Raw genomic sequence first — 16,408 nt, 5'->3', positions numbered from 1 at the left:
CCTGTGTTGGCAAGCGGGGTCTTTAACAGCAGTGCCACCCAGGAAGCCCCAAGCGCTGGATAGATGATAGTTGTCGTGCGTTTTCCAGAGACCACCCACGCCAGTGCTTGTCTCCAGGAAGGCCACGCTCGCGCTTGATTCTGAGCCACCATCTGAGCCTTCCTCACGCTGTGCACGGCGCTGCACCCGCATTATCTCACTGATGCGGTGCTAAGTCCCCTGGAAAGCGCACGCACGCTCCCAGAGTGATGAGCACGTGGAGTTCATGAGCTCCGTCTCATCCATAGTTTATAACTTCTAAGCCAAGATCGATAGGCAGAGACAGCTCGGTCACATCACTGGGGTGGAAACCATTTCCGAGGCTGCTCTTTATGCCAGCCTGAGGACTGCCAGCAACTCCACCGAGAGGGCAGAGGGCAGGGTGGGGCTCCATGGAGACCTTGTGAAACAGAACCAGATGACCATCTGTCACCAGCCAAATGGAGGTGCCAGGAGCCCTGCCAGGGCCCTTCACCTCTTAACCCAAGGACCAGCTCGTGGAAGTGGAGGGGGATGGGATGGGCACTTCGGCCAAGGGCAGGCTGCCCAGGGTACAGGACGTCTTCTGTCACTCTCCTTTCCGGGTGGGGAGCTCTACCTCCCAGCTTCAGCCCTAGGTCACCCCACACAGCTGACTGCAGCGAGGCTGACTGCAGGTCTGCTTCCCGACCTGTCGGAACCAGAGCCCCAGGTTTTAAGACTCGGCTGGCCTGCAGGGTCTCTTGTGGATCAACACCAATCCTTTCGTTTTCAACTTATCAAACGCTTATATGTGCCAGGAAAACAGTTAAGCAAGATGTACATTTTCTTATTGAATGCTGATCAAAATATTATGGCTGGAAAGGCAGTATTATTGTCTCCAGCTTACATGTGAGGAACCTGAAGTTCAGAGACCTTAAGTGATGGACCCCAGGTCACACAGCCGGGAAGTGGCATGGCAGGGATAAGAACCAGGCTTTGCTGACTGCAGAGGCCAGGCCCTGCCCCACGCCTCCTCTCTGTCCCTTCGGTCCAGGCCCGTGTACTGAGCACATGCTCTGTGCCAGGTACTGTGCTAGGTCGTCGTTGTCCAGTCGCTAAGTCGTGTCCAACTCTTCTGCAATCCCATGGACTGTAGCCCGCCAGGCTCCTCTGTCCCTGGGACTACCCAGGCAAGAATACTGGAGTGAGCTGCCATTTCCTTCTCCAGGGGATCTTCCTGATCCGGGGATCAAACCCTCATCTGCTGCCTTGGCAGGTGGATTCCTTATCACTCTGAGCCACCCAGGAAGCCCACTGTGCTAGGTACCGATAAACAAATACAGACAAGGGCGATGTGATCCCCACTCTGGTGGAGTTTCCGCTGAGCCAAGATTCATGGTCCACGAAATGAAATTCACGGGATGAAAAGCATACGAGTCATGAGATGAGATGAAAAAACAAACCCGTAACTCATTGATGGGGAAAGCAGGTCTCCCCAGAGGAAGAGTGTCTGCAGATCTCCTGGCCACTGTTCCCGCCTGAAGCAGGGGCCCCCAAAAGCCTGGGCACGGAGCTGGTGACATGAGTGTAAGTCACCTGGAGGAAAGTGCAGGGCTGTGGGGCCAACATCAGTAACAAGGTCACTTCTGCCAGCATCTCCAGCATGAAAAATTGCCTCCGGCTTGACGAGATTACTACTGGTTATTTGAAGGGGATCCCGCCTGGACCCAGCCACAGGGCTGATGCTTTCTGGGGCTCCCCCGAACCAGGGCCTTTCCCAGAGTGTGTTTCTCTTGGGTTATCTGACCTCATCCCATTTGCCTAAGGGCACACTTGCCAGCAATTCCTCAACATCAAATTTACAACGCTTTGCTTAGGATCAGGCGATTAATAAAGGGGTAAAAACTGCTATTTTGCCTACTTGTGAGCATTTCCAGACTTTTCTAACCCATCTGCCTACAATACATCTGCTTTTCGTTCTCATTTCTAATAATATTTACCAAATTTACATACTTGATGTACAATTCAGCTCGTTTTATCGCTTTTAAATTCGACTCTTCCCTTTTTGCTGTTCTCTTTTCCAATTTAGCATGCCTTGGTTATAAAATATTTTTAAAATGTGAAGCTTTCAATAAATGGGTTAGAAACATTCCTTGAACTGTTTATAGGTGAGCAGCTAGGCAAAAAGGGATGCCACAAAATGTCACCAATAGGCTGAAGTTGTCTTGTGGTCCATGAAAATGCTCTAGAATTGATCAACAGGACTGTTTGGAAAAAAATGTTTTAGAAAAGTAGGTCATTAGGTGACATTAGGGCCATGGCTCTTGGGCTAAGGGTCACCGGGGCCCCTCAGGGCTTAGCCTCCGAGCAGGGGCAGGGGTTGCCCAGTGATCTCCATCTCCAGGCCTCCTCTCTCTGGGGGCTTTGAGCCCCAGTTCCAGAGGGGACTGAAGTCATTCTCTTGGCTTCTCCCAAGACTAGTCTTTGCTTCTTCCCCGAAGGGTGACGAGACGGCTCAGGCTTCTTTAACGGCCAAGGATGGGTGAGACTCGGTGCTGGAACCACCCTGCGCAGCTGAGTCCAGGTTGGAAAAAAAAAGTGGTTCTTCTTACTTTTCAGGTCATGAATCAATCTGAAAACCTTGCAGAAGCTGTGGGGGCTCCAGAAACACGCAAGCACGCACACCACACACACAGAACACACAGGTATAGGCACACACAGAGGCCCTGACATAATATTTTGCATATAATTTTGGTTGAGTTTTGAACCACTTGAGTGCACTCCAGGTGAGGAGCCTCTGGACCAGTCCCTCTGAGACAGCAGACCCGGGTCCAAGCGTCCCCTGCCTTTGATCTGCACGGTGACCTCGGGTTGTGTGCCTTAGGCTTGTGACAGAGAGGAGAGTGGAGGGGACTGGATGAGAGGGAAGGGGAGGAGGAGAGGGGAGGCAGGGGAAGTCAAGGAAGTGGGGGGAAGGGAGAGAGGGGCAGAGACAAGGGGGCGTCCAGGAGAAGGAGAAGGAAGGGCAGCAGGAACAGAAACCAGGGGATCAAGAGGAAGGCAGAGAGACGGGAGACAGAGGCGGAGGAAGAGCTAGAAAAGAAGGGGAGAAGCAGACACGATGAGACTGGAGGGAGACTACAGAGGAGGAGGCGGAGACAGGGGAGACTTTAAGGTTTGGTGGGCAGACCGGCCACAACCAGGACTTAAGTCTGTCTCTGGGGAGAGCTGCAGCCAGTCCCCTCCTGGGTCTCAGCCTTCTCCCCTAGGCACTGGGGAGAGCGATGCCTCCTCCAGCTGGCAGGCTCTGAAGGAGCCACTTAACTGGAGAGGGCTTGTGAGGCCCCCAGGTTGCTCCTGGCCCAGAGCGCCAGCGTAGTTTCTATCTTGACTTCAGAGATGAGCCCGTTCATGCTGGATGAGCCCCAGACACCGAGGTGCAGGGTGGGCGGGTGATGGTGGCTTTGGGGTGTCCTGGGACCGTCCTCAGATCCTTTCAGAGTCCCAGGCTCCCCAAGCCCAGACCGCCGGCACCACTGGACACTGCACAGAGCTGTCCACCAGGGGGCGCTAGACGCCTTGCGAGGACGCATCGCTGACCGGCCCACGCCTCCCTATCACTTAACTCCTGACCCACCCGCCGGCTCGCTCGTGAGGCGAGTTTGCAAGTTGGCCCAGCTGCACAGCCAAGGTGGGCTGTTTTTAACTTCCCTTCCGGCAAGATTGCGCTCAACCCAGTTTTCCTAACCCTAAAGGCACAGGACCTGGGAGGGGAGGAAGCCCCATCACCAAGGCCGACAAGTAAGGAGAGAAAGGGCCACAGTCCATGTGAATACAGAGGGCCCGAGAAACGCAACATTCACTGCTGGTCTCGTTTGACTCCCGTCTACAGCCGTGTGAGTTGGCCTCTCACTTCACCAGCAGACGCTAAAGCTCAGAGAGGTTAAGAAACTAAACCAGAGTCACACTGTTATGAGACGGAGCAGGTCGCACACACAAACCCAGCTCATCCTCCTGGGCTCGCCCGCCCCTCCCCGCCCCGCAAGACTATGGATGGTCACTCAGCCCTCGATGCACCTATAGTGAGTGAATCACGTGGTCAGCAGGTCAAAGACCATTCATTTAATGAATAAAGGACCCACCGAGATCATATCACTTCCATTTTAGAAGGGGAAATGTGAAAGCTGAATGATTTATCCTATAGCGATCTTTGCTCTATTATCACGGAGTTGTATATTTGAGTTCTCAGAAGCAAGCAAGTCGAAAAGCATCATGAGTCAGTGCTCTCAGCTGACCCTGCTGTGGGGAAGCCTGGCCGTTCGGACCTGGAGGCTGAGGCCACCGCGTGCCTGGGGGCAGCTCACCCAGGCGGCAGGCAGGGGCCAGCATGGATGCATATGGCAAGGGTTGGTGGCTCTCCCGCTCCTGGAGGCCAGCCTACCTGGCTCAGACCCCAGTGTGAGTCCCCCCTAGTGTGGGTGCAGGGCTCTATCCACCCCCCTCCCCAGGGCACCCATGCATGGGGTGGGGGATGGGATACTCACAAACAGCAGCAGACACTTGTTCTCCCGGACGGCCCCGCAGCAGCCCAGGAAGCCGAGCAGAAAAAGCAGACCCCCCATGGCCAGGAGGATGTAGGCGCCCGTGATGAGCAGGGGGTTGGCGGCCACGATCTCCCGGAAGCCGGTGGGGTCCACCATGACCCAGATGCCGATGCCCAGCAAGCAGGCCCCGCCCAGCTGCTCCCCGGGGCCAGGCAGGACCATGGGGAAGACACGGGGAGACATGGTGGTTAGACACCCCACATACACACACCAGCTCTCTGCTGGAGGCCCTGGGGCAGAGGTGCCAAGTGAGCTGGGCAGAGACTCCCTCTGTGTTTTCCTCTGCTTTGAACTTCCCTCCTTAACTCTGACCTAGGGTGCATCACGCATCCTGCAGAGCCCATCTCTGACCAACACTCTACTTTGGGCTGCGAGGAACCATGTCCTGTAGAGTCTATCTGCCACGTTCATAGTCTCCTTAAGTGTTAGAGCCACTGGGCACTGAGGTCGTTCAGTCCAACCCTCTGATTCCACGCTGAGCCCCAGAGGGGGCCAACAATCCGCCGAAGGTCACACAGTAGGTTCATAGCAGAGCCAGGGCTGAGCCCCAGGTCCCCCCGACTCCAGCCCCAAGATGCTCCCCAAGTTCGTGAACGTGCTCTGACGCCTATGCTGGGAAAACACAGACCGAAGCCATCCTGGTTGTCCGCACAGGAGCTCTCAGTCGGGGCGGGCTCCCCACTCTCAAATCCGCTCCTAGAAAGCCTTCTTGTTCATGACTTCCTCTCCACGGTCCGCCTCTCCATGCCTCACTTATCTCTGGAGACAGGCAGCTTAGTCCAGAGAAAGGGCTGTGCCATGCGTTCGCTGTGAGACCTTGGTCAAGTGCCTTAACCTCTCTGAGCCCTAGCTTCCTCATGGTTAGACGAAGATACCGTTTCCCACCTCCCAAGGACCTGAAGGTGCCTAGCAGGGTTCAACAGACATCATTCCATTGGTCTTGGGCACAGACCAGTCTTGGAAACAGATCTGTTGCAGGAGAAATCATCTGGCATCATGGACTTCAAAGACTGGGAAGTGCTTGAAATCTCTGTGTGGTGGGAAGACCAGAGGAATGATGCAAAATGATGCAGAACTGCCGGCTCACAGACAGGGTCTGTAAGCAGGGGAAGAGCTGGATGGTTTGGGGCAAAAGATGGTCCTTTCAGATGCAGTGGAGGGAGGGGTGGGGCGCAGAGGCCCGGGGGACCTGGGCGCAGCCAACAACAGAAGCAACATTTTGCCGTCTGCGGTGGCCTGCCTTTCTCCCTGGTTTTCCCCCAAAACCTCCAGGAAAACCTGTGTCCCTTCCTCACGGCTGTTGGAGGTGTGGGAGTTTAACAGTTGCATGCTGAGTTCTGCTTCAAGGGGGGCTCAGGCACAGACTGAGCGGCCCAGGGTCATCCCAGTTGGAAGTTGGGTCTAGAGTTCAAGTGTGTGGAGTTGCCTGCTCTTCAGAATTAGGGGCACGGGAAGGAAATCCAGGAAAGGTCTGAAGAGTACACAGAATAGATGGAGACAGACAGACAGAGTCAGTCTTGACTGGAAGGGGCCTCTCCTTCCTAGTGACCCTGCCCTGGCGGACTTCAGTGGGTCTTTACTCATCCAGGTCTTGGCTGCACTAAGGTCAAAGGTTGAGGTGGGGTCACGTGATGAGTGTGGCTCTGCTCCCGGGAGAGGCCATAGGTCTGAGCAGAGCAGGTGGGCTGTGGCAGGGTGCCGGCCTGGCCCCCTGAGCCCTTGGGGACTCTGTCCTTTCATGTATAGAATCCATAAGTTGGATGGAGCTGATACATTCCAGGCACTTCCTAAACTAATCTTGCTTCCTTTTCAAAGAATCTGTTGAGGTGGAAGATTAAGGGATGACGATACTGAGGTTCAGGGAGGCGGTATGTATTGTAGATGACACAGTGGGTGAGGCGCAGAGTTGGGCTGTGAACCCAGGTGTCTCAGACCCAGAGAGGTTTCAGACTGCATCAGACTGCCTCACATCCACTTCACTCCGCTGTCCACAACTGCTCAGGGGGTCAGGGCTTCATGGCGGCTCCTGCTACCTCTGATCATCTCCACCTTCCCTTTCACCTGAACTCCCTAAGAGGGGTCAGACCCCAGGATAGTAGCCGGGGCTAAAGCCTCTGCCCCCTTTCTTTTAGAATAGCTGAACTATACCGGGGCTGTGCAAAACGTCTCTCCTGTGATGGCAGGCTCTCCGAGTGGGGTGGGCACTACTCGGGGTCTCCCCACCACGAACCCCCAGCCAGGCAGGTAGGGCAGCTTCTAGCACTGACCCCTGGACCTCAGCCCAACGTGACTCTTCCCAAGCATCAGTCAGTTCTCCCCCACCCCACAGAGGCCTGGGGAGAACCCCAGACACGTTCCAGGAATACTCACAAATATGAAGAAATTGAACACGAACATCAGATACTTCATGCAGCTCAGACAGTCGCCTTCCATGGTGATCCCGCTGCAAAACAGCAAGGCCCCTTCAGTCCTCTCACTGGAGGACCCCATCCAGAAAGAACCCTTGCCCGTCCTCTGACTCCTCCCCCTCGGGGTGTCCCAGCGGGCAGTCTGCCTCTGGAGCCAATAGGGGAAGAGAACAGTTGATCACAGTTTCCTCATCACAGGGCTTTGTCCTGGGGGCTGGAGTTAGGAATGAGGACTTGTGACCCAGCCAGCCTGGGTTTTCTACCATTCAAGTGCTGCGTGGTCTCAGGCAAACGGGGGCTTCCCAGGTGGCGCTAGTGGTAAAGAACCCGCCTGCCAATGCAGGAGACATAAGAGATGAGGGTTCAGTCCCTGGGTCGGGAAGATCCCCTGGAGGAGGGCAGGGCAACCCACTCCAGTATTCTCGGTGGAGAATCCCATGGACAGAGGAGCCTGGCAGACTATGGTGCATAGAGTTGCAAAGAGTCAGACACGACTGCAGCGACTTAGCACGCACGCATTCACTCAGGCAGATGACGTCACCTCTCTCAGTCCTGCTTGCTCCAAGTTGAAAAGGGAGATTAAAAACAGAAGCTTCCTCCCCAGCAGTTTTGGGAGGATTAACTGGAATAACGCATAAACATGCTTAGCACCACGGGGCGGACCCTCAGAGGTATGACGTCATGATGTTACTTGATTGCAGGCGTGAGCCTTCCGTTTGATAGATGAGAAACTAAGGCTCAGAGCCATGAGGGACTTGCGGAGGTCGTGGAGCAGGAGCAGGACCCAGGCCTGACAAACTTCCTGCCACCCCACATGCCCTCTGACCAGAAGGCCCTGCCCCGGGGGGGAAGCAGTGTTACAGGGAAAGAGCTGCTGGCGCTTCCCGGGGCCTCAAGTCCCCAGACGCTCCCCCCACCCTGACCACCTCCATCATGAGACCTACAGCATCCCACCTCCCCCTGGAGCCTCCCTGGTCCCTATGGACTCGTCAGCACGTCCATGGTAGCCGGATGGACCACTGAATACAATTCTATTCTGCCAGCATTTTTTGTGCAACGACTTGATGCCAGGCACTGCAGCTTGAAAACAAGCCTTCCCCTGTGCCCGGGGGAAGCAGATGGCATCTGCTGTTACAAGTCAGCCTTCAAGGTGCACATAAGTCATGGTCCTGTGCAGTACACCATATTCAGTATTCCCAGGCTTTCTTTCTGACAGCCCTGGGCAGAGGACGGCAGGCCCAGGAGGATCCTTGTTCCAGGCCCTGTCCTTCCAGCAGCCAGCAGAAGGCTGAGATGCAGTGGGGACCTGTGGGTATGGCAGGCCTGTGTAGCTAGCATCTCTAGGTCCATGCCATGCCCATCAGTTGTTAAACCATCATCCCTGGCAATTGATCATCCTTTTCTCTTGCATCATCTCCAAGCCCAGGCTCTCTACCTCCAAAACAGGTCCCCAGACCAAGCCAGCCACCCTCGTCCAGCTCCTCCATCTCTGACCTTCTAGAAGCAGCATCTAACCTACGTCTAAACACGACAGTTCCAAGCAGGGTCTCTGAAGCCAGACATACCTGGGCTCCGACCCTGGCTCTTCACACCTCTCTACCTCTGTGTCTGGTAAATGATGGAACCTCTTAGAGCCTCAGTTTCTTCATCCATGTAAGTGGGTATTTAGGACCTACATCGTGGCATGTCGTGAGGATTAAATGAGACATCCTACTTCAGGGCTCCCCACAGAACCTGCTTCAGCGAGGGGTGGACAGCTCTTACCAGGAACACACCTAACTTGACAGTCACAGGTGACTCACTGGGCTCTTGTGGCCCATGAGATCAGCACCCCAGGATAATGACCTGCACCCCAGGCACTGCATGCTGACCCCTCTCCCTTGGGCACTTGGCCGATGCAACTCCACACATCTGCTGAGACCCCGTGCTCCTTGGACAGGGGGAAGAAGACAGGAAAGAGCAGTCACTGAGGACAGAGTCCTTGCCAGCCACACGCCAGCTCCAGGAAGTGACTGCCCTGAATCTTTCAACAGTGTCATGGGCAGGAAGCACCGTGTTCGTTTCAGAGGTGAGGACACTGAGGCTCAGGGCAGCGAGGTGGCCTCAACCTCCTGGAGCTTGTGAGTGGGCCCCTCATCCCACTCCACATCCTGCGCTCTCCCTGTCCCAGGGGCTGGTGATCGGGCACACAGAAGGGCAGAAGGAGCCCTGGACTGGGAGCCGGGAGCCCCAAGCTCCAGCTCTGCAAGTCACTTCTCTCCACCTCAGCGTCTCCATCTGCAAAATGATGGAGAAGGAGTTTGACGGCCTGTGAGCTCCTGCCATCAGGTTCTGACTTGGACGGGCCTTTGGAGGGCAGGAGGGACCGCCCCTGTGAGATGCTGAGAGAGTCTGCAGGAGGCAGGGCTCTGGGGCCCCGTCCTCTGCCCACCCAGGCAAAGCCTAGTCCCCAGGGTCGGATCTGGCTTCAGCTGGCTCTGACTGTTTAGCAATTAAGGTGCATAATAAACATAGCAGCTCATAAACGGGCTACCTGTATTTATTATGTATCATGTTCATTAGAGATTACATCTAATGAGCAGCTTGTGGAGTGCTGGGCTCCCAGACGAATGCAATAAAATAAGACGTGTCTCCTGGGAAGAGCCTCTGACCAAGGTGAGGAAGGTAGAGGGAGAGATGATGTGAGATGGAGGGTGGATGGAGGTGGGGGGGCCTGGGCCCAGCTCCAGGGCAGGGAACTGAGTGGACAGAGGGCTTGGGAGCCTGACAGAGGACCACGTCCCAGCTCGGCCAGGCCCAGCTGGTGGCCTCGAGCAAGTTCTTGTACTGCGTGCATCTGCGTTTCCTCGGCTTTAAAATTAGTATAAAAATAATGCCTTCCTCATAATGCATGGAAAATACAGACCACAGAGCTTGGTGCAGGTAGACGGTAACAGCGCAGTGAGCAACATCCGGCTCCCCTGGAGTCTTACTATGTGCCAAGGAACATGCACAGCCTCATTTAGTCTTCCTAAAGCTCCTGGAGGTAGGCAGTGTCATTGCCCTTGCTTCAGGTGAGGGAATTACGCCTCCGGGGAGTCACTTGTCTAAGGTCGCACAGCATGGAAATGCCTGAGCCAGGGTTTGAACCAGGTCTGTCTTAATCTAGAACCACAGCTCTTTTTTTTTTTTTTTAAGTTAATTTTTATTTATTTGGCTGTGCCAGGTTCTAGTTGCAGCACGTGGTATCTTTTAGTCTCGGCATGCAGACTCTCAGCTGTGGTGTGTGGAATCTAGTTCCCTGACCGGGGATTGAACCCGGGCCCCCTGCATTGGGAACATGAAGTCCCAGTTACTGGACGACCAGGAAAGTCCCTGGAACCACAGCTTTTAATCCTAGTTTTCAATGAATGCTAATCCCCTTGCCACATTCATCCATTTTTCTCCCAAATTCAGGCCTGTCTTCACACCTCCTCTGCCCAAGTACTCAGTCATGTCCAACTCTTTTGCGACCCCATGGACTTTGGCCTGCCAGGCTCCTCTGTCCATGAGATTTCCCAGGCAAAAATACTGCAGCGGGTTGTCATTTTATACGCCAGGCAATCTTCCTGGCCCAGGGATCGAACCCGTGTCTCTTGTGGTTCTCACACTGGGTTCCTCTAGGCTAGCAATCTCCTAGAGCCATTTTCAGGATTTTAGGTAACATCTCAGAAATCATCCCCTCAGCACCAGCTAACTCATGGGGCAAGTGTCTGGTTTTGGAGCAATTCAACCACCCAGGCTGGGAACCCTATTTCTCAGCTTGTTCAGAAGTCCTATGTACCAGGTACATATGAGGCCACAGTTAAGAAGAAACATACTTGGTAAATGATGACTTGGTAAAGGCAGTGCTGATTGGCCAAAAAAGTCCTTTAAATCTTGGGGCCCAGAAAGATGAAATGCAAGAGTCAGTATCACAGGTAAACTTGACCTTGCATGTGCGTGGTCAGTTGTTCGGTTGTGTCCAACTCTTCGCGACCCCATGGACTGTAGCCCACCAGGCTCCTCTGTCCATGGAGTTTTCCAGGCAAGAATACTGGCGTGGGTTGCTATTGCCTTCTCCAGGGGATCTTCCTGACCCAGGGATCAAGCCTGCATCTCTCACATCTCCTGCATTTTGTGCTTAGTCGCTCAGTCGTGTCTGACCCTTTGCCACCAGGCTTCTCTGTCCCTGGGAGTCCCCAGGCAAGAACAGTGGCGTGGGTTGCCATTTCCTACTCCAATCTCCTGCATTGGTCTCCTGCGTTGGTAGGCGGATTCTTTACCACTGCACCACTCATGAACTCAAGTCTCACAGGTGCTGGGACAGCAGTTGAGGTGCTGTGGACCTGGCTGCCCTTCCACCAGGGTGCCTGCCCCAGGGTGAGCCTGAGTGGGAGCTGTGGACTTGCTGCCATGGGTCTCATAGTCTCAAGGCTCTTGTGCCTGTCACAACGCCTCCTGCTCCGGGACACTGAGGCTTCCCAGCTCATGCAACTGGCTGTTTCATGCATGACAAAGCCAAACGTGGAACTATAATGTGACACTTCTGTCTGTGTAATAACCGATTTAGAGTCCAGCCCTTGCATAACTTACGTCACCGTGGAAATGGGAAAACAGACTGCAAAAGGGAAAGGAGGTGTAGCCAAGTTAGAAAACCAATTAGTGTGGGGTCTGGGCCTGGAGACCTGTTTCTTAAAGCCTAGGCCAGTGCCTGTGGCTCTTCTCCATTTTACTTATTTCTTTTGGTGGCACACACCTGCCCATATTAGAATGTTCCCAGCGTCCAGAGCAGTGTCTGGCGCGTGTTAAGTCCTCAATTTCTCTGGATGAAGGAATGAATGGAGAGTGGGAAAAGAGAAAACAGACAGAGAGAACAATAGAAACTCAGTAAATCAGAGAGATCGGCAAAGCCAGGAAGAGAGGGGAAGATGGAGAAAGACAAGGTGAGGTACAGGGAACGAGAGACGGCAGGAAGGGGTCCAGGAAAGGGCAGACTGAGAGCTTATGGGGAGACGGGGTGGAGTCAGGGATACAGCAGGTGCAGGGAGAGGGCACGGGGAGCAGTTACTGACTTGTCACCTGGACAGTTCTTCCGACGTCGGCAGGACAGCGTCTCCTGGTCAGTATCCCTTATTGGCCCAGCTTGTCCTGTAAGAGAAAATACTCAATTACTCTAGAAATAAGGAGCAGCCACTTTTGAGAAGCTGCACATGAACACCTGCCCGCCCTTCAGACACACACATTCAGGGCAAGTGCCTTGCTGATCTGGGCCCATTAGTGCTGATGAAAAGCTCTCGGCACCTGGGGCCCTGCAGCTGGGGAGGCCGGCACGCCGCGCCCGCCTTCTGCCCGCATGGCAGCTGCCGGGTGCCCTCACTGGGGCTGCGAGGGGAACCTCATCTCCAAGAGACTCGCGGTTTCTGGCATAGGCTTCATCCCTGCTGACACACTGCTGCACGTGGCGGATGAACCGGGAGGAGGGGTGGGGGGCCCATACCCTGGGATGCAACCTGGCTGCTCCCTGGGCATCTGCAGTGATGCCCCAGCAGAGAGAGAGAGAGCCAGCCGGGCCCTGTAAATCCAACACCCTCCCCAGAAACCCTGACTCCCAGGGGGAGAGAAATTTGACGCTGGAAAGGGTTCCTTAGCTTTGCCTAAGGATTTGCCAGAAGGCTCCTTTAGCTTGCCAGCTCCCAGCAGTGGAAATGAGGGCGTGGTTTCAGCAGTCACGGGGGCCCATACGGAGACGCCTGGCCGATCACACGTGTGGGGAATTCCACAGCTGCTCCTGCTCAAACACTGGGCTGGAGGACACTGCCAGGGAAAATCAAGGCCTGGGGTGCTTGGGCTGCACGGGCATCCCCGTGGGCAGGAAGCGGGGATTTCTGGGCTTCGGGTACCAGTTCAGATTCCTTTCCAGTCTCATCAGTGGTGGCGGGGGTTGGGCTGTAGACAAAAGATTCCTCTCTGTCCATCCATCCATCCATCCATCCATCCATCCATCCATCCATCCATCTACTAGGTTGGCCATAAGATGTTATGGAAAAACCTGGATGAACTTTTTGGCCAACACAACACATCCCTTCCTCTCTCCTTCCATTTATCCCTCCCTCCATCCATCCACCCATCTACTCTGCGCTGGGTGCTGTGTTAGGGAGTAGAGATGCAAATAAGCGTGAACTCACACTTGGGTGGTGGTCAGGGTAGGAGATTGGAGGGGGCAAGGGAAGGGCTGACAATAGGGCTGGGGACCACAGGAAGGACGACAAACTCCCCTGGGGTAACTCCACTGGGGGCAGTTGGGGAGCCTTTAGTTGGGAAGGGGATGGTGCAGGGGAGTAGGTTGGGAGGGAGTGTAGAGGTGGCGATGGGCAGATGGGAAGGAAGGCAGGAAAAGGGGCCTCCCTCCTGGAGCTCTCGGAGGCCCTGGGAGTTGGTACTCTGCCCTAAACATAAATGTGTGGAAAGTTCTTCAGCCACCTTCCTTGGTATCTGCTGTATGACTTTAGGCTACACGGTTACATGCATGAGCTCATTAGATGCCAAGAACAAGCCTAGGAAGTAAATATCTTACCATCGTCCTCATTTTACAATGGAAACTGAGACCTGGAGAAGGAAGCGACTTGTCCAGCATCACACAGCTAGTAAGTTACGGACCAGGGATCCACACCCAGGAATCAGAATCAAAACTAGCCTTCGTGGACAGGGCTGTACATCCACCCACGTGATTATGGTGAGTCCTCATGACAGCCTTGGAAGGTGGATTATTGCCCCATTTTATAGAAGGAAGTTGAGCCTTAGAAATTTAAGTGGCAAAGCTGAGTATCCTCCTGAGATTTCTAGGCTCTTTCTCCTAGAAACTCCAGGCAAGATGTTAGAAAAACTGTGTTGGGGGCAGGAGTTAGGAAGAGGCCAGAAACCAGCCCCATCTGAGCAGTGAGGGGTCCCCTGAGATTGGCCCTGGGGGTGTGGCGAAGGGAGGACATTGTCACTACCAGGTAGGAGCCTGCTACCCAGGTGGACATCTGCGGTGAGATACCCCCGGGTCTAGGCAGGGGCCAAGGACGTTTGGGCTGGAACTCTGTCCCTGGGTGGCTTACTGGGCAAGATGAAGCCAACTTCATTTCCCCTTAAAACTCAGGTTTCTGCAGCCTTAAGAAGGGGAGCTCTAAAGTCTAGTTCAGGGGTTGCATCCCACGCCTGACCTCAGGGCTCAGGGAAGCAGAAGGGGGTCATAGTTTTCTCTTATCCCTGTCCTTCCCCTGCCCCATCCCAGCCTGTGCGCCAATATCACCGTTTTCTGCCCAGCATCTCAGGCTGGTGGTTGTTCTGGGTGTGATGTGACCCACCTTCCTCTGGACACTGAGGCTGGGAGGAAGGCCTGGGTGATGCAGAAGGCACCCCCCACCCCAGGGGCAGGGAGGAGGTGTTGATCTCTGCATGCATCTCTGACATCTCCTGCCCTCCTCTTTGCCAGGATGCCCCCTCCCCAGCTGTTTTCTGACACAGCGGAGATCTGCTCTAAGGGGAAAGGATGGCCTGGGAGAGGCCCGCCCCGCTCAGCCATCACCGCTGCCTCTGCATAGCCTGGGACGGCCCCTGCCTCGGCCAGCTCCCTGGAGGCCTTCGGAAAGGCACTGCCCTCCCTGAGATGCTGGGTTCTCCTCTGAAAACTGTGATTCTCAACTTTGAAGCCGGAGGTGGTTGTAAGAATTTGTGCAGTGAAGCACATGGAATGAAGTGATATGACATGAAAACACGTGGAGAACCGCAAAGCCCTGCTCCCAGGAGGAGTTATTATCAGCATTCTCATATATTGAAAATAGGTGGATGCCCAGACCGTGTTCGCCAGTTATCCATGGAGGTAGGTGTGGGGCAGACCATGGACATCTGGCTTGGTCAGGAGGGATATATATATATATATATCTTTCCTCTTAGTGGCCCCAAAGTCAACTTTGTTGCTTCAATTTTGTGGTAACTGAACCTCATAATAACTGGTAGTATTGAGCATTTACCATGTATCAGACTCTGCTAAGCATTTCTCCCACATTCTTTTATTCAATCTTCATATAGGAGGTGGGTATCATTGTTAACCCATTTTACAGATGAGGAAACTGAGGCTCAGAGGATATAATTAACTGGCCTGGAATTTTAATCACATGTTTAGTAAGACTTGGCTATGAGTCAAGCCTAAGTCTGCTAGACTCCAAACCAGAGCTTCCGATAAGGTCCATGGACTTGGCTTGCCAGAAAGAAGGAGTGCGATGCCTCTGTCTCCAAAGTTTCTAGCCCAGTGCCGTCAGCCCAGAGTCAGGCAACCAGGCGAGCGCATCCCAGGGACCGGCTAGCATCCTCCCCCGTGCCAGCTGCAGGCCTCTGGGGGATGACCCCGTGCTGCCATCCTGTGACAGATGGGAGCCCCGAGGCCCAGAGAGGGGCAGACGCGGGGCGAGGTCATGCAGCACTGCTGTGTTCTCCTCTGCAGGCGCCGGCCTGGGCCAGACAGCTTTATTCATCTTCCCGCTCCCACTGCCCCGAGACGGCCACTCAGTTCCATCTGCACGGAGCAGGCCCAGGAGCGGTTCTTTGATGAAGAAGAACAGCTCAGTTCATAAATCACTCCTTTTATTTTCACCGCCTCTAGCCCCCCGGGCGTGCTTTCTGGAGAGAGGGAAAAGAAAGCACGTGGACAGACAGGGCAAAACCCGCATCGGAGGAAGCAAAGGTAGGTCTGCTTTGGGCTGGTGGGAGCCAAGAAACGTCTTGTATTCACTCCTGCCAGGTGAGGGCCTGTGGTGCCGGGTGGAGCCTCTGGGAGTCCCAGGGGACCAGCCTCACCTGGGTCTCAACCAGTGCCCTTGCCTCCAGCAAGCTGGGAGGCCTGGACCAGCCTCCTCATCACCTGAGCCTCCATGGATGGCTTCACCTCTGAGACGGGCATTCTCACACCTAACTCCCAGGCTCAGTGCGTGGATTCAAAGAGATAGTGTCGGTAAAAGCATTTTAGCGTTCCTTCCTTCCTGTGTGTTTATGCCAGCACTGGGCTGGGTCCAAGACACAGAGGCCAGCAGCTTCCCTCCTGCAAGGACTCGAGTCTACTGAGAATGAATAACCTGGTACTCAGAACTGTTAACAGCCACAGGGACCACGAGCATGCCGGGCAGGAAGGGAAACTAGCACTGACTGACTGCCTTAGGGGTGACAGGGGGTGTGACAAGGGCAGCCTGGAAGCCTGGGGGCCCTGTGTGGGGAGCACACACATTTTTGTTGGCAGGGACCAACATTTTTGAGCCTCTGCAGGGTATTGCGTCCTGGGCATTCACCTATAATGAGTGACCTTACTTGATCCTCCAAAGAGATCTGCAAATTAGATGAATTGCCATTGTTCCCTTTTAC

General features: G+C 54.5%; 1 protein-coding gene across 8 annotated transcripts in view; it reads right to left on the bottom strand.

Moving 5' to 3' along the window:
- TSPAN18 (tetraspanin 18) overlaps positions 1-16,408 on the bottom strand; it is a 215,568-nt gene that overhangs the window by 28,109 nt on the left and 171,051 nt on the right. For 6 of the 8 annotated variants that reach the window (XM_059875002.1, XM_024975564.2, XM_024975566.2 and 3 more), the window contains 3 exon segments: positions 12,085-12,160; positions 6,975-7,047; positions 4,545-4,739 (listed from right to left, as the gene is read on the bottom strand). In XM_059875002.1, coding sequence (XP_059730985.1) covers positions 4,545-4,739; positions 6,975-7,047; positions 12,085-12,160 — 344 coding nt within the window. 8 annotated transcript variants of the gene reach the window in all.

This window comes from Bos taurus, chromosome 15 (genome assembly GCF_002263795.3).
Source record: "Bos taurus isolate L1 Dominette 01449 registration number 42190680 breed Hereford chromosome 15, ARS-UCD2.0, whole genome shotgun sequence".
In the NCBI taxonomy this organism is placed as follows: Eukaryota; Metazoa; Chordata; class Mammalia; order Artiodactyla; family Bovidae; genus Bos; species Bos taurus.
Note: the sequence above shows the minus strand (reverse complement) of the source record. Positions and strands in the feature narration are given on the sequence as shown.